Genomic DNA, 24,436 nt, shown 5'->3' with positions numbered 1-24,436 from the left:
TGTACTGAATATTCTAATTTTCACTAACCAATCTAATACAAGATACAAATCCTATAGCATTTACATACAGCCTATAAGAATTGTTATATTACCATAGAGTGTTACATCTTAACTCCTAAAAACTACTCTTTGGACCCCTTCTGCTGAGCTAGTAGGGTCTGCTCTGACCCTTGGACCTGCCTGCAAGCAGAGGGTATTTTTCAATCAAGAGGGGATTACCTTCAGTCGGCAATACCATTGTTTTCCAGTTGTTCAGTAACTAAGACTTGGTATCTCAAAGGTGGCCTTCATTTTGATGTCGCTTATAGTTTTTGTATTCCCAAAATCTTTTGTCAGGCAATCATATTTAAGGCTTTCCTGTTTCATCTTCCCCAACAATAATGTATATTTTTTTGTAACATGCTGTTGCTTTTATGAATTTGTTGTCCAGTTACAAGGCCTTCAGAACACACCATTACAGAAAAATGCTTTAGCAATGTTTCTGCTTCTGATGGCTTTAGTTTTTTATGAAGTACTAACTTTATCATGCAGTTCAGGCAAAAAGTGTGATTTGAGGATCCAGTACCGCAATGGTCATTATTAATTTGAAATACAACAAGCTTTAAATAAAACTTCTCATTTAGCATGTGGGCTAGGCTTTCCTGTGAGCAGCTAGCTAACCAATTCATGTACAGATAGAATATGCAGCAGCATGACGGCTTGTATTAGGTGAATTTATCCTAATTGTTTAGTGTCTTGTTAAATACTTTATATGTCCAGCTAATTCCCAAATGGTCACTTACTTTTTCTTCTTGAACAAAAACAAACAAAAAATGTCTCCACTGCATCTGTATGATTTATACTTGAACTGGAAAAAAAAAGGTTTCCATACAAAAACTACTGGCAAATGCAAAATCTACATTATCATAAAAGGAAACATTATTTATATCACTTCTACAGTTGCAAGAGTCTTGGGATGTAACTGTTCAACTGCTGTATGGGAAACATGCATCTCTAGTGGTATTTGGTTTAGGAACTGAAATGGTACTGATTGTTGAGGGCTTTAGGGGAAGGGAGAAGGCACCTAAGAGTAGCTTTTTTTATATGGAATTGTAAGTTTTACTAGTTCAGCTACTGGAATTACATTTTTATTTTCTGTAAGAGCTTCATAGGGAGGTATTAAATATACTCGGTACTATAAGTGTGTGTGTATTTATGAGGGACATACCATTACAGCCTATGTTCCAGAAAGAGTTCTCTACGAGGATATGTTACCTTTGGATGATTTGGAGAGTTCCAGTTCCATGAAGAAGACAACTTAGTGATTTAAGATTTTGCACAGCCTGTATTGTGTGTGTGCATTAATGTGTATACGCATAAATTTTTTCTAGTACCTGAAGATATCTTCTAATAGATAGTCAAAATTAGCTGCATTCCTTGTTGCTGAAGTTGGTTGAGTGTAGTTTTTTTTCTATTCTTAAACTCTCTAACTTGTTTAGGACTGTAAATAAACCAAAAAAAAAGTGAGGAAGGTGGTGACAAATAAGATTGTCTTTCTAAACAGCACTTCTAAGTCACTTCTTTAAAGTGATCTTTTAAAAACATGAATTTTATGCATCCCAAATGCATCTTCCAACTGTGAACACTAGATTAAATTCGTTCTTTAACGAATTTCATATGAGAGAGGCAGATGCACTGCAAATGAAGTAAAAAGATCAAAACTGGAGGTAAAATAAGAATAATTTATCCAACTAATGTATATATGTGATTAGTTTTATCTCATAGGCTGCAGGATAATACTGTTATTTTTTGTAAAATAAGAGTTTTGTGGAAATCCTTGCCTACTTTCCTAAGAATGTGATTTTCTTGACAGAATCACATAAATGTTTTTTGATATTTCTAAGTATCTACATGGTATTTTATTTCTGAGAAAACTGAGTTTTGTATAATACATATTCACTCCTTGAAAAACCTCCCCCACTGCTTCTAAAATGTCAAAGCTGAGCACAGGGATTTAGCCATAGAAGTTCTATTGAGATTAATTGGATTTGTATGGCTAAATCCATGCAGTTCTTCTGAAAATATTGCTGTCCCTTGTATATGAAATATAACTATATGTTTACAAGTACAATATCACAGGAAATATTTGGACAGAACAGTAAAATCAGGTTTAATTTATGTATAGAGATGAATAACTTTTGGTTTTTCTATAAACTAAGGGTTCCTGTTTAAGTATACTGAGTGAATACTAAGCATGTGCTGTGCTTGCCTTAGGGCTTCATTTTTTTTAAATGCATGAAGCATTTACATAGGAGTCTTCTGTACTTCACTCAGGAGGGGGAAGAGCATTTCTGATTCATTAATCCCTTTTTCTTTTCCTAAGTAACTGGGTCCTTCACATCATGCACTCAAGAGATGTAAAATATACAAAGAAGTGGGAGGGACAGGCAAAATGATGCCTGGCTTGCTATAATGTATAAATTCAAAATCTATTTTTCTTTGCAAGAAGAAAAATAGCGAGGGGAAAAATGGGCAGCATTAAATTTACTGCATGTGCTTGCATGATATGCAGGTTTGGGATAATTATTTTCTCTCTTGTTCAATAAAGTGAGTTGTTACCATGGTAACATTTATATTGCACAATTTCTCTGTTACAAAATAAATGAGAACAGTTTTAGAGTCAGAAAAGTCTTTGTATGGAACCTTTTTCTTTTCTCTGTTTTTAAGTGCAGAATTGTGTCTTAAAATTTTCTTGAGATGACAAAGTTTTGATGCACTTTCCAGATAAAATTAGTCAGCTTTTAACAACACATAGTGCTTCTGCAGGACAAGATGTGCAAGATCTGGTTGTAAAATTGAACGCAGCCATTAGGTGGGTGCAGACTGCCTGGCAGCTCAGAGGAATGGTCTGTGTGTCCTGAGCCAATAACCAGCTCCTGACAGTAACACCTTGCCTGTGTTACTGTGTCACCTTGGACAAGATGTGTTGAGAACTTCTTAAAAAGCAGGTCTGAGTCTTCGGTGGCAGAGGGACAGGCGCCCAGGGTGTGTGTTTAGAACCAGAGCATACCCTACACAATATTTTGGTCTCTGCTGCTTGAGCTTCTCTTACTGAGGAGTAGCAGACTTACAGCAACACTTTCTGACCAGCTGGTTCTTTGATAGGTGTTCTTTTTAACATTTATTGACTGCAATGCAGGTTCTGCAATGGACATTTTAAAATATCCTTGAGCAATACTTCTGTTTCTGCTTACTGAAGAGGTTCCAGAAAATAACCATGGGAGCTACATGCCCGTTATGTAAAGCTTGTGTGAAAGGCTTCCAAGAGGTGGGAAAATGTTCAGATATAACAGTTGATTGGAATGACAGGTAGCTTTTCATCAGGCCCTAATAGTGTCTTTGCCAGTCATAACTGCTTCTCTTTGTTCAGTTTTGTTTTTCTCCTGCGTTTTCTCACTACAGTAGGCATTTTAGTATGAGGTGACTTTTTAATCTGTTGAGATCAAAAGACTTCATTGCTTGCTTGATTCTGTCCTGTTTTTTCACACCTTTCTATTGATCTCTTGTATGGGTTTTTCAGTTTGGTGATCAGTATAGTACTTTTGGAGGATTAACCTATTTTAAAGTGATTTAATTTTAATGTTCAAAACTTCCAGATTTATAATTACTGAATATTACTGAGAAATCTTGACACAATGATTATTCACAAAATAGAGTGGCTATCACAACTATCAGCTGCAAAAAGAAATAAGTTCGTTAGTCATGGAAGCGTGAGAAATTGTTCCTTGACTACACTATGTTCCACTGAAACTAAGATAGGATGCCTTGTGGAGGTTCTTTAATGCTTTTTGAATCATGGAATCATTAAGCTTGGAAAAGACCTCCAAGCTCATCAAGTCCAAGCTTTGACTGAACACCACCATGACAACTAAATTATAGCACTAAGTGTCTTGTCCAGTGATTTCTTGAGCACTTCCAGGGATGGTGACTCAAACACCTCCCTGGGCAGCCTGATGCCTGACCACCTTTTCAGTGAAGACATTCTTCTTGATGTCCAACCTCAACCTTCCCTGGTGCAACATAAGGCCATTTCCCCTTGTCCTCTCACTGTTTGCCTGGGACAAGAGGCCAGTCCCCACCTGGCTTCAAACTCCTTTCAGGCAGCTGTAGAGGGTGATAAGGTCCCCGCTGAGACTCAGGAGCCGGGAACGTGGCTGCACTCTCCTGCGTGTCCTGCCTACAGGAAATGATGCATAAACTGCCCCTCCACATCCTTCTGCTGTGCCCCATCCTGTCTGTCCTGCTTGCCCACCCTTTTCACTGTGCTCCTGGTCACTCGTGCTCCCTAGAGCTCTTCCAGTCTCCCTCAGGTGCTCTGGCATCACCCTCCCCATGTCAGCCTCCCTCACAAGAGCTGCCAGGTCCTGCTGGATCTTTCTGCTCTCTGTTGGGTTTCACTGACTCTGGGAAGCCCCTGCTGAGCTCCTTGGAGTGTTTTGCCCCAGAAGTTACTGTAACCACCACTGCAGTCACCACATGCCTTCCCGACTCCACTCCTGAAAGACATGGAAAATGCCTTGTGCAGCACGTTTTGACTCTGCCCCATAAATGATTTGCAATGATGTAGGAGCTGTATAGTCGATGTTTGCTAACTAGACAAATTTTAAGACAATGTATATATAGCAAGATGTTTTTAGGACTCTGTGGAGTGGTTGTGACTTTGAATGTTTCTGTCCATCTAAATAGCAGAATTATCCTTGAATGCTATGAAGGCTGGAGAGATACTGACTACATACTGTTAGTAAGAAATGCTTCCCTTTAGCAGGTATTCGCTTCCCACATATCCTTTGTCTAATCCATTGACCAGCCTTGTTGATGGGTGTGGCAGCATACTGGTTCACTAGTTCATTGGTTGCTGTGGTTGGCTGTAAGGTTTTTACCCAACTTACATGCTTGCCAAATAAGAGTGTGAGAAACTATTTTCCAGGTTAGAAAAGCTAAGTGCTACATGGCATAACTAGCAGAATTTCACAGTTGCCTTAAAGGGTGATGGAAACTGCATAAAAAACAAGTGTTGTGTTAGAAGAACACAGTTTTTTGATTTACAGTTAATTGCTGACAGATGATGTGTCATGCTGACAGATGATATTTCATGCTTTTTATCTGATAAAACCAAGTATAACTGAATAAGAGATGAAAAACTGGTAGTTATGACCGCTTTGTAGGATATCTATGCAAGGGATATAAGGATATTTATAGATATCTTTTGAAGTTGCATCTAACATATTTAATGGGTCATTGAACCTAGATTTTTAATATTTTATGACTTTTCAATTCATGGTTGGCTGAAAACTTTGCTTTCTCTAGAAATGGATGTTATAAATTTATAGCTTCTATTGTAGCATATCTAAACTTATACATTTCTTTAATGAAAACAACACTTCTCAGTGTAGATTACAACCATCACCTTGTGCTGTTGCAGTGGGGCTTGTTTTATTTGTTATCAAGCATCTAGAGGAATTCCTGAGTGACAGTCTTCATCTTGGTCTTTCCCTTCCTTCTGGTGGAAACCAAATGCTGTAGATTTACTGACGAAGAATATAATATTCTCCATGAGGCTATTTGCTTTCCTGGCAAGCTCAGAGAGGGAAGATTCCAGATGTTCCCATTTCCTACGACTTTGCAGAGTCCCCTGTTCCCTTGTGCTGCGTGGTGACAGTCGGCCAACCTGGAACTTGCATTCAGCCTTGGTGTTTTGTCTGCTCTCCTTAAGGGTACCTGTAAACAAAGGTGCAGGAATGTGTTGAACTTAAATGTCCTGATTTTGTTAGCTAAGTGTTCCAAACAGAAGTGTAACAGTTTGTCGCAGTTGCTGTTGTACAAGAACTTTGTAGCTGTTGGTTTATCCAGGATCCGACATGACTTACCAAATCAAATTCTAATTGCTGTCTTAGATGAAAGTAAATCAGGTGTTTGAGGATTTTTTTCTTTTCCTCTGTTTGATGGCATAAAACCTAGTATTACTCACTGCCATATATTGCTGAGAGCTAGGCAGTTTTGTTGCTTCTAATCTCTTGGTGTGCAGCCTTATAATAAATTTCTCTTCCAATGTGTTGATGAGTGCAGTAACTACACAAATCAGCAATGTTTTTTAGCTCCAGTTTGACATTACAAGAAGAGCATGAAATGTCATGTTTCAACTGGTCAGATCCCCATGTATGAACAATTTTATACCTAATTACCAAAGTTGCTGAAGTTAAGAACACTAGGACCCAGTATGTTGGGAAATTTTTCTTGCTTACAATTTTATTACATACTTCCCTAAGCATCCTTTGCTGGTCTTTTCAAGAGACAGCAGATTGAGCCAGGGAGTATCTTTATTTTGTACCCATATGATATGCTTACACATTTAAGTGATTGATACAAGTTGTTTCTATTTTGGTTTTGTTACTATTTATTCCTATTATAGAACCTCTGCGTCCTGTGAGTAGTTGAGAAGCAGCATGCTGCTGTGGAGGGTCTCTAAAAATCTGTTTTAACAGTCTCAAGATTTAAAATCAATGCATTTTTAAATTGTTATTTTTCAGAGCAGACTCCCATTTGGGACTACAGTGTATTTTACTATTTTTCTATTCTTGTGGTTGAAATGCCTGAGTTCTGTATTCCAGAAGTATTTGGGTCAAATATTCCTGGAGTGGTTATTTTAATTAAAGAATTCTTAGTGTCTTGTTTCTTTATACAATATTTGGATCAATACTCTTTAAACACTTAATTATCGTAATCATCCAAAAATATACTGTAGTTAAGACACGTTGAATATCTTTTTTTTTCTTGGAGAAAGCAAAGTAGTTTAGACTTAGGAGACAACATCTGATTCTGAGCAATCTCTTTTAATTTCATTATTTCTGCTCTTGCCAAATACAAAATTTTTATCCTCAGGACAGGTTTGAAATCCTAATTGCTTGAATTATTTTTTCATGCAAAACTGTGTTTACAAACAGAAATTCTTCATATAGCAGTAGAAGGCTGGTAACTGTGTACACAGTTCTATAATTTACTGAAATAGCATTAAAAATTTAGGGGCCTTCTGTAAATATATCAAGTCCTATCAGTATCACAGGTACGGGGTAGTATTTCTAACATTACCGTTCTTCTGTTCTTAATAGAACTTGACTTACAATATCTAGAAATGTTGCCATTTGTGGGACAGATGTAATAAATGAAGGGGGGGGGAAAAGGCAAAATTTTCTACATTTGGGGAATTAAAGTTATAAGCTTGGTCAGTTGCATGCAGGTTTGCTTCTGGAAAACAGGCTTTGTGTTGCTTTCCTTATCTTGTAAAAAAGTCTGCTTGGAACCTGAGACCTCTGTTGCAAAAGTGAATGAAGGTATGGCAGAAGGATACTTCTATTGGCTATTGCCTGTGCCTTGAAAAATAGCCAGCCTTTTTCTGGTGTCCACTTTATGAAGCTATCTGACTTAAGTAATCAAATTAACTGTAAACATCGTTCCCCAGGTGTTCCTTTGACCATCTGTTACCATCTTTGATTTCTCAGATTTTGGAAGTAAGAGCTAGAAAAGGGAGTACTTTTGAATTAGCTGTCTGTAATTTGTATCTGTAGTCCTTCTACTTAGGAGTTATGTGTTTCCAGGTTGTTATGGAGTAAATTAGATGTACACATCTCCAACAGATTGCAAATACATTCAGATCTTGGGTTTGAGTATCGTAAGTAACTCCTGTCATCACTTCCAGGGGTCTTAACAAAATTCTGAAAATATTTCCAAATAATCCTCAGGTACAGAAAATAATTTGATCCTTTCAGAAAATACCACATTAAGCAAATTTTTAGCATGCCTTTCATGCTGTTATGAAGTACTTTAATTGATCCTCAAAGTGAGGGAACTGACTCAGAAATACTGATTTATCCATGCATCACTCTGTAGAGTTTTTATACTTCTTTTTAAAGCTGATGAGCAGAGCGAGGCAAAGAGTGTTGTGGAACTGCCTTTTATTTTCCTTCTTATTAGGCAAATTGATTAACGCTTAAGTAAATGTGCTGAGAGGAAAAAAAAAAAAGGGCTTTTTCTTAATTTCTATATTGAATAAAAATAATGAAGAGAAAGCAAATTCATTAACACTTTGAAAGATTTCTTTAATAATAGTTCCCAAATGAATAAATTATTGAACTGCTTTTAAAAAGTGATGTTACTGTAACAATGAGTGGGCAAGGCTAATCTGTGCAAATGCTTTCGAGATACTGTGAAGCTTTTCAGAAGATGGCGGGGGAAGCTGGATTTTCATCATGAGGGGTTTTCTGTTTTTAAAAAGACTGCAAAGTATGGGGAGAATACAGTAATTAGTAGTGAGAGAGCCCTTGCAGAGGCCCAAGAGAAGATTAAAAGGGGAAACAGTGGTAGGATGTAGAAGATGCAGATGATATACTTTATCTCTGATGAATGCATCATAACAGACACATTAAGTCAGACCAAAAGTGGGCTTACCCACTGTTTTACTTCTTAGACAGTAAATGTCTGACTACTTCTAAGTAATATCAAATGAGTAGGAAAAATTTAAGACCAGAAAGCAGCGGATAAGCATAGTCTGTATACATTACAGCTTCTTATTACCTGTGGCTTAAATGCTTGCCACGGAGATGATGGTCTTTGCATTCAGCATCCCATGGTTGTATTTGCTTCCATGAATGTACCCAGTACATTCCCAGTCTAAACTCCACAAAACTCTCTACCACTGCACTGAATTTTCAGAGGCAAAGTGTGTTACAGATTAACTACAACTTTGGATGAAGAATAGTTCCTTCTGGGTTTCTTGTTTGCTTTATATTTGGTTTCCTGAGATGATTCCTGGATCTTGATTCAGTGTCCCCATTTTAGAAAAACTGTGGTAGGTTTTGGTGGTTTTTAATAGCGTTTTTGGGAAGAGAAGATGTGAGGAGTAGAGGTAATGAGAAAGTACAGAGGAGATTTGAAAGGAAGCTGCACTGATGAGTCAAGATTTGCAGCTAATCAGAGTCACTAAACAAACCCTAGAAGACAGACTGCTAATTGAAGAGAAAGTATACTAAAATATGAATAGAACAAGGGTAGGAAGTGTCTTCTTGAAGTAGGAAAATACATTTGCTTCTCTTGAGATTGAAGAGAAAAGCCACGAGGGAAGCCAATTACAGGAGAATAGTCTAGAGATAAGGCAGCTTCTACTATGCAGAAAGATGTTCTGTGGTTTGAAAGACAGGAGAGGGGGGTGGAGTGTTGCAGAAAGAGGAGGGGAAAAGGGAAAAAGCAAAATATGCACATTTATCCCTTGAGTAAGTGTGTGAAATTGGCAGTTTCTTCACGTCATTTTGTGTAAATGGGTCACAAAAGGTAAGACCAAGTAGAATAAGGCAGAGGTGGTGAACAGTGATTATACAATGGAGAAAATATTGTGTGGGAATGGTTCTAATGACCTGTAGAGTAAAAACCAGAATTTTCTGATAAAATTCAATGTTACATGCCTTGGGCTTAGTAAACTTTTCTGTTCTGAAGAGATACAAGAAAAATCTTTGAGGTGGTGGGTAGGATACAAACTGAATGGGTTTAACAGCAAGAAATTCAAGGTCATGTACTTGAGAGTAAATAAGCATTTCTTCTGGATTGTCTTTTAGAGACTAAAGGAAGTTTTGTCCGTCTTGATGACTGAACCACTGATATGATGAAGCTTTGAAAAAGTGAATGGAGTCACTTGTTTAAATCTGTAAATCACATAGATTTGCCTTGAGTGAAACGAAATCAAGGTCCTGGAGACTCAACACAAAATAATGAAATAATACTTATGTGACAGAAACATAAAAAATCCCAAACTAATATGGGGCAAAGAAAGACATCAAATGCAAACATTCATAAAAGAAACTGCAAAGCAGGCTGGGTCACTGTGTTTTTGACCCATGGCATCCTGCACAGCCACCTACGTGTGTGTCACCAAAGGGAGGGGCACAGGGTGCTGTCTGTGGAGCAGCGCTGAGGCTGTGGCTGGGTCTGTTGGTGCCTCTGTTAATATCAAAAACGTTTTGACTGTGTTCATAATGTAGTTTAAAAGTAGAGTTGGATTGCTTTAATATGAGATAAAGGTAAAATAACTAGCTGAAGCACTTAGTAATGAATGTTTTAACTGCAGGCTGGAAGGCTCTAAGTAGTCTGGAGGGGTGTGCCTCCTGTTGTGTTTTTTTCATGCATTAAAAGCCTTGTACAAAACATAATTCAGTATCAAAACCTGATTGTTTTGTACAAGCATTCAGAAAAATGTTGATTTATTTTTAATAATTTTTATAAAAACAATTTTGATCAATTGCTCTCTTAAATATGTATTGTTGTAACGTTCTATGGTTATCTTTCTATATGAGCTTTTTAAACGAGGCTGACATATGAGCTTACTCTGGCTATAATTTTCATAGAAATAATTTTGAGCAGGTTTTTTTATGCTCACATAATTTGTACTAGGGTCATTGAATTTAACTCCAGGAGAGTATTGCACAGTCATTTTGACTGAAATGTATTTTGTAAATGGCATCGGGTGTTCCAAAGTGCCTTGTTGCATAGCAGAGGTTTTACCGTGTGCCCGAATGTGACTCCTGGCAGTGGTAGGTTTTGAGCAAGTGCGCTGGCTTTGAGAGTCATGGGATGATGGTGCTGCAAAGCACCATTCATGTGATTGTGAAAGAATATAGTATCCTTGTCTGGTGGTGCGAGTATCGAAAGTTCTTTGTTTCTTGATAGGTTTGACGTTCAAAATCTGTGTGTGACAGTAAGCCAGACTGAAGAGTTAATGTTACATCTTGGGCAAGATAATTGAATATTATAAACTGTGGAGATGAAAAAAACCACACAGATCATCTAGTATATTTCTGCCAGTTTGAAATTGTTCCTCCTTTCATTAATATTTTTCAGTCCAGTTTAAAATGCACACTTGGTGAAATTTCAATCATATCTCTGAGGAAACAGCTTCCTCCCCACCCCAAATAACCAGCATCATTTTCTCTGTTTAGTTTTATCCTATGGATTTGAGGTATGTCCCACACTTTGTCCAGACTCTTTCCTGTGATAGTCTGTCATTGCTTATCCAAACTAACCATGTGTTTCCCTGTGTCATGGGTTCTCATTCTGCTCATGTTTTATACCTCAGTGAATATTTCCTGGCTTCTAGTGGTGTCCTTGGGAAGAGCTCAGCCTTTCTCAGCAGACAGCCCTTGCTTCTGGAATCCTTCTCACTTCCACGCAGCCATGTGTTCACAAAGCCAGTCTTTGTGTCTGTTTGGGGAATTATGCAAGGCCCATCTGTTAGTCCAGGCTGATAGGAAAAAGCTGCCTTGAAGGATGGCTCGTGGGTTGCTTATTTTTTCCAGAGGTTTCAATATCTGTGTTTGACCAATGAATCTCCAGAAGCAGTCTGAGTGGTCATTTCCTTCTGGGAACAATTGTCTGCTGTGTTTTTATGATTATTTTCACCTTGGATCCAAGATTTCAGCAGCAGGTTTCTCACACAAATATATTTCAAAGCAAGTTCCATCATCATTTATTTTTAAACATACCAGTGAAACCTGTTTCTCTACATCTTTCAGATCAGTAAGGGGTTTTTTTTCAGATTTTCTTGTTATTCCTGTAGAAAATTTCATTTAATTATTAAATTTTGCTAGTATTAAATCATCACCAATTTAAGTAATTTTACAAATAATTCTAGAATATTTCTTCCAACTGTAATTTCTTTTGTTCAAAAGATTCTCAATAAATGTTCTTTCTTCTATCACCCACACAGTTTTTCTGGCTTGTTTCTAGTCTGTTCATGCCAGATGTTTTCTTCTCAAGCTTTTGTGATAATGAAATGGAGCCACTGTACCCATGATATTAAAAAAAAAAAAAAGTTAAATCTTTCAAAAGCAGTGGTGTATTTTTGGCTAAGAAGTACAATTAGTTTGGTATTGCATACATATTTTTCCCATCTGTGTTTCAAACTTTTGATGTGTCTTAATTTAAGAACATATTGCCTCCAAAGTTTACACCACCTGAACTTTTGAAGTAGTAATTGTTTTTCAGTGCTTAAGTTATAGGTGGCACCTAAAACTTAAAGAGTTAACAGGACAGGAACATTGGTGAATTTTATAATTTTGCTACAGATACAGCCTTAAACCCAGTTCATTCCATTATATTCTGCTTTACCTGGTGAATGCCTTAGGTGGGCACAGAGAGAGACTGTATGATTGCAATTTTATGCAAAATAGCTCAGCTTCAGAAACAGAGAACAAGTTAGGTTTGGAGATGATTTAACACCGTACATGGCTTTTTCTTCCTTCTTCCTTTGCCCCCACCCCAGTTAGCTGTCAGACATTCAGCAGAGGTGCTCAAGCCTGTTGCGTCAGAAGGGATTTGGACCTTCTGTGTCACTTCTGAACCGTTTGGTGAAGACAGTCATCTTTTATTTATTTGGTCTAGGTTCAGCACAGAATATTAGAGGAGCTTAATAATTCCCCATCTACCACAGTTCAGTCTTTTCAAACAAGGCAATTTATTGCACAAAATAGGTGTCTTGTCCATTTCTGTGGCTGACTCAGCAGCAGAACCCTCCTGCTATATTGTATAAAGCAAGAAAAAATGAAGAAGTCTTTGCTTGGGGGTGACAGAATTCCCTTGCTGGTTTTGATTCTCCCTGAACCCACTGAAAAAGCTGTGCAAACAAAGCTCCAGGCTGCTGCCCCCTCAGCAGGCAGGCTTTTGGACTTATCCTTGGGAGATCTCTGGCTTTCTCCATATACAAGCTAGGCATCTGTAACTACTGCATGTTAAATTCTACTCCAAATACTAACAAGTTAGGTATTTTAGCTTCTAACATTTCGCTGTCTGTAGGAAAGCTGGCCCCTACTTAGTCCCCTTAGATATATGTTCTTTGTCTCTACTGAGCCTCTTTGGAGATAAGACTGTTTCTTGCCTACATGCGTTGAAAATGGCAGTTCTCTCTACAGCTGTCTTTTTAAGTGGTCTCAGGGTCAGGACTTGGTTGTTTCAGCACTTACTTCCCTGTGATGACATTTATTAAACTAAAGTATTGTGAAAGAAGTAAGTAAAAGGTTGCAGTTTCCTAAATAAGTTTGTTACTCTGATGATCAATAGTTTCATTTATCTTGTAATATTCTATATTGAGTCTTTAGAGTTAATGTCTTGAGTCAAGAACATTAATGAAACTTTGTGTCCACTCTGATGCTAGTTCAGATTTCTTGAGTCAGCCTTTAGTAAGGAGTTTTACATTGCTGACCTCATGTTACACACAGAGCATTTGGTGCTAGTCGGAAAAGAAAATGCAGTATTTGTTGAAGTATTGCTGGAGCATTTGTAATGCAGCAGCAAGGTCACTTTTACATCCCACATAAAACTGATATGGGTCCAGCTCCAAACTGTGCAGACGTTTGCTGTGGTCAAGAGAAACTTTAAGGAATGCTCCTGCTGTTCCTTCATTTGGTGATTTCTGAATGCGAGACCAGCTGTAAGTATGTAGTGCAGAAGTGATTTGCCAGTATTGATGCACCAGGTGCAATTGTTACAGCAGGTTCCATAATGCTTATTCACTGACTGAATATGGACTTTGTTGAATGAAGAAAGGAGAAAAATGTGCTTTCAAGCTCATGAGTATTTTAAGAATATAAAAACCTAACAAATTTGAGGTTTATCTCAGTCCAGTGATATGTGCAAAGTGATTAATGAACTGGAATTTGAGCCATTTGCCATATACGGAATTAAATTTTCTTAAATTTTGTCAATGCTAGAATTTGATAAATAATGTAATTTACATATCTGCATTAAGTAAATGGAATTTGTCTTTGGGACTATGTGTAGGCCAGCATTCCTTAGTCAAACTCCAAAGACTTTGCAGAATTATGGCATCCAAACTATTGTTGTCTCATGCCATATGAAAGAAAGTTAAGTGCAGGCTGTTAAAAAAATTGCCTCATTCTTGGGTACCATATTTTTTTCTATTCTCCACAGGTAGGCGTCATTTTTATATATTATATTATTCCTACCTCCTACAAGCACTGTCACAGATTGAAAACCAAGTGTACTTTCAGCAAAGAGCAGGGTTATTACTGAGTTAGGATTATTTTTTTAATTGATACTGGCAAGAACTTGCTGATGCTTTTTATAGAAATGTGCTTCCTTGAACATTTGAACTGTCACTTTTCTTTCCTGATACACTTATTCTTGAGAAATTCCTTACTGTCCTATTATCATTACTCAGAAGTAGGTCATGGCTGGCTGGCTCTTTGAAAATGAGACCTGTGGCCAGATACCAGTTTGTCACAGAATGTAGCCTCGTTGCCCTGCATTGTCAGTGGCATCTATTGCAAAGGCCAGGGAAAAAAATTCTGCTTTTACCTCTTTCTTTCCGTGGTATCTGGGAGGAGATAAGGAGACAATGGAATCACTATGGTGTCTCTTCCTGAATCAGAATGTTTTCAGTGGTGACACCCCACGACTGCACTTCAGTGGTACTGCAGCCATCACTGGAAGAACAAAGACAGTGAAAAAGTATGCTGGTACGTTGCTATTTTGGTAAAATAATCAATGGCTCTGTCAAGACACTGTATGTGTGTTTGTAGGCAAATTTCTCTCAACTCAGGCCCTGCTCTTTTCAAGCATACAATCTTCCAGCCTTTTCTTTCCAACCTTCAAATTCTGTTTTATCTGGAGTAGAGTGATACATCCATCTGTTCAAAATGTGGTATGATCTGGCACAGGAATATCCAACTTTGAGTGGGAAAGTTCAAAAGGTGATCTTCAGGGATAAAGGCAAGAAAATCTTAGTCCTTCCTGATTATCAGGCAGAGATTTGGAAAATGCTTAACTCATGCCTATTATACCTGTTCCTCTGATAAAAACTGCAGGATAACTTTTGATAGGAAGGATGAAGGGTTTAGCCTGTGTCTCTTACTGCTACTGCTGAAAATGTAATGGCAAGATGTATGTACATTCCTGGGTTTTCTAGCTGCAGAACTATGTGGAAGTGAACAATGAGCAAGTAGGAGTGACTTTCCAGAGAAAAATGGGAATTATGCCAAATGTAAAAAAAAAAAAAATGCAAGAAATTGGCCACTTCTGTTCATGTTAACAAAAATTACTAACATCACTCTTGTCCATAGATCACCTCTCTTGTGACACTGCAGCTGTTATCCATGGTTGGCCAGAATGACCAGCTTGATGGACCCCGATACAAATGTACTGTATCTCTGGACTTCATCAGAGCTATTGCCCGGTGAGCCTGTTAGAGTTCATTTACTATTGCATGTGCTGACTTGAAAGAGACTTCAAACCAAGTATTTGCTCAGTCTATAGCTCTTTGCAGACCAGAATAGAAAACCTGTAGATGTTTCCTAAGAATGACTGAATAAGTCATGTTATTTATGAGAAATGTTGTACCCAAGGTAAGTATAGTCCATTCCTGTTTTGAAAAAGATTTATCTTACAGTGGCAGTATGTGTTACAGTAACATACTGTCTTTGTGCTTAATAAAGGTCAGGGGCTTCATGTGAAAATGGTGCTCTAAAATGTCAGTCCATTTCATTACCAAAAAGCACATTTATGGTATTTGAATCTGAAATTATGTTTGGTTCTTAACAGTGTTGTGCATGATATAGAAACTACATAGGTTATAAGAATTCTTGCACATAGACTATCTTGTGTGATCTGTGATTGATACAAGCTAATTCAGTAAGTGGGTGTAGGTATGTCAGCATCTTTGTTTATCCAGAGCCTTCAGTTGTGAAGTCTGAGAACAATTCCAGATCTATCAGGAGAGATGGCAATAATTTGCAGACAGAAATACAGGCAATATAAAGGCAACAATCAGGCCTATGTCTTGTATTTTATCGAATGCCACCAGCATTACCTCATACCTGTTGCTGCTACCTTATTAGCAAGTCTTGGATAAACAGTCAATAACCAGAACAGAGCCCAGAAATGACGTGTATCAAAGAGGAGAAACGTTCTCAAGGCTGACTTTGCTCTGTAACGTGAGACTGTAGAGGAACCTGAGGTGTAGACTGTATTCCATAATCTCAGTGCACACGTTGCTCTCCTGAGCTAACAAGTGTCCAGTAGCCTTGTCAGTAAATGCAACAGATACACTAATTTCAATTTTCAGTTGAACAGGCCATAGAATGAAACTTTGGCTCAGGTCTGGCCGGACCACACTGCCAGGACCTCCACAGCTTTGCTATGTCAGTTTGCTGTTCCCAGCAGTAAAGTCACTTGTGAGTGATGCCCTGAAAAAGCTCCCCCTGGAACCAAGTACAGCAGACCATCTGCTCAGCAACATGGATCGTTGTGTATACAGTTATACATTGGATGTATCCTTGAATTGGGATACTTGAAATGACAGCCCTTGCAACTTTGACATCCTTAGAAGTTTCAATGATTCCATTAAAGTTGCTGGAAGGTAGAGACGGCCAGAAAACGGGATCAAAACTTGTGTTATGCAGCTCACGCTTACTGGAGAAAGTAGTTGTCAGAGACACTGTCGTTGCGAACCTCAGTGCATGGTATAGTGTTTTGGCTTGCTTTCCTTTAGGTCTGATGTGTGTGTATGTGTATATATATGTATGTATTTACACATACATGTATCCAAACTGATTTTTCCTACACATTATGAGGAAGAAAGCAGTTCTTTTTTTCTCCTCCTCCAAGTAGTTTGCAGGTGTTTATTTGCTGCCTAAATAGGGCTATTTAAATGACCTGATAGATTTTAAAGTTGGCCTGCTCTGCTTTTCTCCTGTTTCTCCTTTTTTTAAAATCTTGCTTTGTTCATTTGTTACAATTTTTATTAAAATACATTTTTCAGCCCACAGTATTTATTTAATCTTAAAGGAGGATGATCCGTAAAAAGACAAGGTTTCATGAACTCACAATAAATGAGCTTCTCTCTTCTCTGGGTGGGGCTACGAGCTATAGGATGAGGGCCTGATCTTCTGTGCTTTAAGAAATTTCATTTTCTATCTGTGCAGTAGTCTTGGTTGTATTTGTCACAGAGGAGGAACTACTTTGGAATTTCAGCCAAAATACATATCAAATAAGCAGCCCATCTTCTGATTCTTCTTTCTCTGTTAACTGCAATAGTACTAAAATAAGTTTGTTAGTCACTAAAATCTTCAGATACCTCAGCCTTGTTACCATCTCAGCCTTGTTACTCCAGCATATTTCCTAATGGAAGGCTGAGGAGTGCAAAGAATGGGCCAGAAAATGATGCTCTTTTCCTCCCCACCCCCATTCAAGCTGTTCAGATTGTCATTTCATTTTCTGTGTTTTTTAAGCAAAAGTAAAGTTTGCATTGAAAAAAAAAGCCACCTGTTTTTGGAAAAGAGTAAAAAACTTATGTCTCTTCCTGGTAGCTTTTAATGTGGTAACTGCTGAAGTGCACAATCTTTATTACTGCAGAACTTAATGTGCGGCTCTATTCTGGGCATATATTCAGTCACTGTGGAAATATTTCCATGTTTTTTACCACATAGTAGTTAAACATTTAGCTGAAGGTAAAGTTCAATGTTTCTTGGTTAGAAATAATTTCTGTTTTAAGAACTTCAAATCTAAGTTCATACATTTTTCTCTAGCCGAAGTAGGGCTCTCTTAGTGTTTATTGAATGTAATGGATCTTTTCAGAGTCTATAATAAACCCAGTTGTTATGACAGAACAATTCTGTTTCATTTAGTTGATAAGGTCAGCATTTGTTAGTGTGTATGATTTTGTTTCTGTGGAAAGCCTTGTAATTAAAGCACTTTTTTTGAGTGACACAATGTCATGCAAGTCTAACAGGGGCAGTTAGTGTCTTTAAATTTGTCACTGGATTATTAAATAGACTCCAACACAGTATTTTCTGTTATGCGTATTGGGGATTTCTAAACTTTTTCTCTGTCCAATACAATGTTTTATAAAAACTTTTTGAAAAGTGGGTTACAGGCTGATGCATGAACAGAGAATATTAAATTATTGTAGTCCAGCAAATAAGAATTCAGCTAGCTAATCTCACTTAGTATTGTTAGCAGTTATTTTTGCATCACTAAATACTTTAAAAAACACCCTTTTAATTTTATACTTGTCATTATATGCAGTAATTTGCATTATTTATTCAAACAGTAAACCCTAAAGTCTGAGTGTTAGATTGTATAGAAGAATGAGTTTAGAGACAAAAAAATAATTACATGTTTTATTCTACTGCTATTTTATTTTGCATGCCATTAAAGTACAAAAGTGTACATTTAAAATCTTCTATCCCATTGAGTGGCATTCTTGGATTTTTCAAATTTAGCTGTGAACATAGGTCAACTACGGTCAAGACTGAAAGAATGCGGACTGCAAATGAGTACAGATGAAGGAGTTTCATAGTACATGCTAAAACAGGTGGTTTGAAGATGAACAAAACCACTAATAGCATAAAAGGTTGTTGCTTTGCATCACCAAGTAGAGCATCAAGTTTGCCATATGAAAATCTTATTAATATTGATATATTTTTACTGTTTAATTACGGAATAAGAGTCTTCCTTTCTTTACTAGGAAGTTGCTACATTTCTTTTCTAGAATTTTACGAAGTTTAAATAATCAGAAGAGAGGTACTGTAAATAATGAGAGAAATTAAAAATTCATTAATCCTTGCTTGCATTTCTTTTGGGGAATCGCTTGATTTTGATTGTACAGAATGTCCCGCATGTGCTGTCTCCAAACAGGTTAAAGTCTTAGCACTGTTAAGAAGATTGCTCTAATATACTGTGTTTTTGTTTATAGGACCGTGAACTTCGACATAATAAAGTACTTGTACGATTTCTTGTGAAAACAAGCTTCACAGCCATATGGACACTGTGACAATGACTAAGGCAAGCTGTGTTCATCTCTCTACTTAGCTAGCCAGAAAGAAGAGTATTTTGGCTCTTTTGGATTTGTCCAAACAGGTGCTGGCCCAGCATGGAACCCGATGAAAATACTCTGATTGGTCTGGGTGGATCTGAGCAGAGGACTATTTACCAGGGACCCTGGAGTATTTGGAAGCAATGTGTTAATTATAAACAGCAGGGTTTGAGCACAATCTGTTCTACTCTTAATGATGTTATCTTAACACTGAAATTGCCTGAAACCCATTTACTTAGGACTGCATTTTGCTCTATGAACTCTCCCCAGTGCTTTGAACATGGCAGCAGCCGTTGTTTGTATGCCCAGTCTTTTCACTTCCTCTCCACAGGAATCTTTGCAATTGCCTGCCAAAGCAGCTTTTCCTGAGGCCACCATTTTAAGACAGTGGAGTAGCAAAGTATAATAAACATAAGAACATATTTAAAAATCAAGCTGGTACAAATTCTTCTTTCTCCTCAGTAGTATGTAGGCAGTGTTACCCTGTTATATGGAGATCACGATGATAGGAAACTCCCAATTAGTCACCATACTGTCTTTTTCAGACCATTCATAAATGTTGACTATGAATCTATTTTTACAAAGCTCTATTTTAAAAAAAAAATATATTCTTAAAGTTTTACCCCTTTCTCAAACTTGAAATGTTTTATTTTTGCTTTAACATTTTATGGTCCTTTTATGCTCATCCAGTTACATGAAGTGCTAATTATAGTGCTGTGTGGAATTAATGTACTTTTAAGATACACACCATGTAATGGCTTTTGTAACAGCCTCTGTCCTGAAGAGGAGGATGGCACAGCTGCCTTTTCATCAGAAAGGGAGAAATTCAACAGGTGACAGGGTTTTTCTGCAGCAGTTCCCCAAAAGAGGTGGAATAGTGAATAACCAATGTGATATTGTAACATAAAACTTTATCCTTGGAAATACCTGATAGAATACACTACAGTTGCAGCTTACCAGTAGAAGATTCTCAACTTTTGGAGCTTTAAAATCCCCTAATCCAGTTGAAGGTTATTATCTTCATGAATCTGAAGATTTCTGTAACCCTCATGAAAACTCCAGGTCCCACAGCCTGTTACTCAGATGTTTTACTCTTGAGTGCTCCCCTTTGACTGTTTGACAGTAAAAGACGATGCCAGGTCCTAAGTTGAACATTATGTTTTTTTCAAGGAAAAATCATTAGTCTTTCCCCCTGGCTCTTATATTAGAAATGGTCAAATACCCTGAGCATGTGTAGTCTTTACTCTTTTTTGTTTCTCTTTTTTTTTTCCTTTATTTGTTTTTATGTTTTCTTTTTTTGTTGTTTTCTTTTTTTCCCCCCCCAATTGTGGATACGTAGCCATACTTCTGGATTCAGACCCAAGTGACAAAAGTATCCTTCTGGCCAAGCTCTGGCTTCCTTCCTCAGGGGAGTGTGAAAGGGCAGCGATGAGTCATCTCCGTGATCTGTTTTCCTTCCTACCGCTGAGCTGGATCAAACCCTGCACCTGTCCATGAGGTGGCAACATTTGTCACACTTACTGAAGTGCTTGGATGTAAACACATAGCCTGTTTCAAAAATGTTTACTACCTGCTTTTGTTTTTACTTATAAAAATGCCCATAATGTGAACTTTGGGCTAAACTTTACAGTGCCCTTCTATCCTGGAGCTAGTGCTGGGCTGAGCTCAGCTCTCATGGATCTCCTGTATGACTGCCTGGGGCTGCAGTCTGTAGTGGAAATAAGTTTTGAGGTATTCATATGTGAACTAGTCCATGTGAAACAGTAGCAGTAGATCATAGGGGTTTTGTAATTTTTGATCTGGATAAGAATTTGATACATGAAATGTGATGGGACTGATAATGATTTGTTAAGTACTACAATACTTGAGTCACAAAACTTCGTTTTCAACAACCCAAATCATTCCCACCAAATAGACCAGACCCTCAAAACCCTTCAGCTCCAAATTTGGAGCACAAATTAGACATAAAATAAGGGTCCTAGAAATTAAGCAGTGAGAAAACTTGGTGTTGCTGATACTTTTTTAATCTAATTTCTTCTATACTAGCCTTATGTATTGGTGATTATTTCCAGTGTAAATCCAAAGAATAAGGATACTAAGTTTGTGGAATGTGGTTAATTTGACTGAAATGAGGTTAACTAGAGAAGGAGCAGTTAACTGAGGATCCATTAGACAGAACCACTCTCCTTACTTTGAAGACACTTTTTTTGACCTTTCTGAAAGACTCTTATCAGTGAAATAAAATTTAAAGCTGAATCAGCAGAGTATGAGAATGAACAAGGTGACTGAAGTGCAGATGATTGATGTAGGCTATAACTACGCTGATGATGAATAGTAGGATTTATTCTGACAAACTAGAAATATTTCTATATAGCCATGTCAATGAGTTTATAAATTACTGCTGAGTTTCTTACTAGATGCCTTAGCAATATTCTGTTCTGAGACCCCATTTTCATGGATGAGGTGTGGCCTCCTTCAGCCTCCCCAGGCCAGGATTTCACCTCTTCTACAGGTGGTTTTAAGAACTGTGCAAACAAGGTAGAGCAAGACAGTTTAATCAGAAATCCTTCAGTACCTTAGTGCTGCAGTATATATTTTTAAAAATACCCAATTTTTTTCATAATTCCCAAATCACAAAGCGTTATAGTATTGTAAACATTACAGACTTACAGTGCTTGTCTCCAGTGGCTGATCTAGACATTACCAGGAGCTGGGGCTTGTTCTTACAAGGAGAAAGTAATGGAAAAAGAAATGAAGCTATCATCAGTTGTGAAGAGATTAGTGCCCTTGAACAGCTCTGACTTCATCAACAGCTGCATTTTCATGCACATAACATGGAGATTTTATTTTCTAAAAAGGCTTGCAAGGCTGCATCCAGATGTAATACAGTAGTCGATTCACTCTTCTTGGACAGTGATTTGTCTTACTCTGGTTCTCACAGAACCTGCTGCTTCTACTGTAACAATTCCTGTAGCTGTTGGCTCTCATTTGGGGTGAATTAAAGAAATACGTTTTTTTATTTCAGTACCTTTTGAGTTCTGATGCTTCTATACACTATGTAAAAATACATTCATTCTTGCCATTGGTGAAATTGTTCCAATATCCACCAAGTACCATTTTGACAAGATCATTCAGGTACTGTTTTCCTCTCATAACTGGAACTGCCAGCCATGCCAGGAGAATAGTGTGGAAGACTGGATTTCCAGCAAGAATATAGAAGATACTACATGTCTGTGACCTCTGAGCAAAATGTACCCAGTTAAGTATCTCAGGAGTAGATATTCCCTCTGCGCCTGTACTGGCAGAGATGGCAGCGAAGAGTGAGAAATGGCACGTTCTTGAGGGCTGCCTGGAGGCTGGCATACTGTGTGTTCTGGTCAGCCCAGACAGTTGAGGAACAGAAGATATACTGCATCCAGAAGTGAATCCTGCCGGAGGTGAAGTAACTTCTCCAGTTTTCTCAATGACAGGATGGCATAACTTACAAAAGAGCCTTATCATTGCTGGTAAATATGTATTGGGATAAAGATACAGCTTGATTAGCAAGTCTAATCATAGACAATACAAAATTTTTATGTGTTTGTAGATACTGGAATGGCTCCACTAGAAAATTGAATGGGAGATTAATAGCAAAAACTGTGTTTTTTATCTCAGCTTCTCTATGACATCTTTTTCTATGAACAGCCTGATTTGAATAAACTGTACAATACTCAGAGGAGGGTAACTTCTTGATTCTTTATTTTTGTGCATGTTTATTTAAACCATTTAAAGGATAAATCTGAAAACAACACAGAAATTTTGTGTATGCCAGCAGAGTTGAAACTGCAGAAGTACAATCCTTATTATGACTGTATTCATGTTTTCCTGAAAACTTGTCTTTAAAAAGCCACAGCACAATGGCAGTGTCTGTGCAAAACAAAAAATTGAAAAATATCATCATACTGCTTGTTACTGGACATTAGCAATATATCAGTCATGTATTTGGATAGCCCAGTCTCCACGCAGGTGTCTGAAGCTCAGAAGTACGGTGTTAAAGTAAGACCAACGCTGTCAAGCAGCCCATGGATGGAGGTGTTTCCATGCTGCTGAGCAAGTGAATGTCTGACTGTAAGCAGGGAGTCTTAGAGTGAGAACATGATGTCCGAAGTACCACAGGCAGACTGAATGTTTGAAGTGTTCTAGTGTGTTGTACTCCTCCTCTGCCGGTGACCACTCCATTTTTCTAAAGCAGCAGAAGTATCCCTAACTATTTCTTTCATTTGGTTCAAACTACATTTGGTAATAAATCATTTCCATTGGTGTGTTGCAGTTGCCAAAAAGGCTTTGCTCTACAGCTCTTCCAAGGGAGTTAGCACCACCAGGGAGCAAAGTACTGAAAGAAAATACATGTTCACTGCCTACCGTTTGGGTAGGCATCTGGGCAACTCCAGTAGGGAAACAGGCTGGGCTTTCCTCTGAGATGAAGTTGTGGATAAACTTGCCCTTTTGACACATTTGATGTTTTGAAATATCCAGAACTCTACCAGACTTCTGTATTCCTCTCTGTTCTTCCTCTACCCTCCCACTACAATTCCATGTTATTTTTTGAAATGGTTCTTGCAGAGATCCGCACCAGAAGCACAGCCAGCTCCTGGGCTTGACATCTCCCTGGGGATCCCCCACAAGTGAGCAGAGCAGGAAGGCTGCTGTGGGCTGTCTGTCCCCCCATGTTGCAGCTGTGCTTTTTTCAACTAACCTGTTGCCACATACTGCCTTCTGTCCTGCCAGGACTTGTTTGAATATTTGGAGAGGGATCTGTTGTGTACTTGAGGGCAGGTGTTCGGCTTCAGCGAGGTCCTTTTCCAAAACCTGGTGCAGTGTGTTGAACCATGAATGCTGTATTGTCATCTTGTACTCAGTGTTCATATTTCATATTTGTTCAGTTTTGATTAAATGCTGATGAAAAGCCCATGTCAGTGTTGGACTGATGTAGTAAATGTGATTTTTCTTAAGCAGCACAGCAGAGGTGCAGCTTTGCCTAAATTCATTCAGCACATATGTTCCATTTTCCTGGCACATACAGGTTTTCTACAGAACAGCATTTCTCATATGCAAATAGTTTCTTTTCTGCATGTGATTCTTGTTCAGGAAAATATGTGCTGCACATTATTTCATGTACTTTGTTCAGATAGTTGAGCAGAGGAATAAAACAGGGCTGGGAGGGCTGGGAAATAGAGCTGTGCTAGCAGGCTTTCCTGGAGCTTATGCCTTGGTAGTTTAGCAGCTGAGCACTTCCTGTGTCTTCACGTAGGTAATGAGAGTTCTCACATAGGCACCTCCTAAATACCGAATCAGAATAGTTCTGAAGAGAGAATAGCCAAGTGTAACATAAATAACCTCTCATCAAGACAGCCTTGCCAGATGAGGGAGCATGTTTCTACAAAATCCAGCAAAGGAAGAACATACCTGAGAGATGGTGATGGAGAGCAAAGTCGTTTACAGCTCTCACGGCAAAAGCCTTGGTTATATTCGTGCTGTTTGCATTGATTC

At 38.0% G+C, this 24,436-nt stretch overlaps 1 protein-coding gene across 4 annotated transcripts in view; it reads left to right on the top strand.

Annotated features, from left to right (window-relative positions):
- ORC5 (origin recognition complex subunit 5) overlaps positions 1-23,857 on the top strand; it is a 68,795-nt gene extending 44,938 nt beyond the window's left edge. For 2 of the 4 annotated variants that reach the window (XM_017746006.1, XM_008642514.2), the window contains 2 exons: positions 15,156-15,268; positions 18,788-23,857. In XM_017746006.1, the coding sequence (XP_017601495.1) occupies positions 15,156-15,268; positions 18,788-18,833 (159 nt within the window). In that variant the 3' untranslated portion in view covers positions 18,834-23,857. Of the gene's footprint in view, positions 1-15,155; positions 15,269-18,787 lie in introns of those variants that run through there. The other 2 variants (XM_017746004.1, XR_001865754.1) reach the window with 2 other exon arrangements.
- The last annotated feature ends 579 nt before the right edge of the window (positions 23,858-24,436 follow it).

Source organism: Corvus brachyrhynchos, unplaced genomic scaffold, assembly GCF_000691975.1.
Source record: "Corvus brachyrhynchos isolate BGI_N302 unplaced genomic scaffold, ASM69197v1 scaffold239, whole genome shotgun sequence".
NCBI lineage: Eukaryota > Metazoa > Chordata > Aves > Passeriformes > Corvidae > Corvus > Corvus brachyrhynchos.
This window is presented reverse-complemented; position numbering and strand designations above follow the sequence as displayed.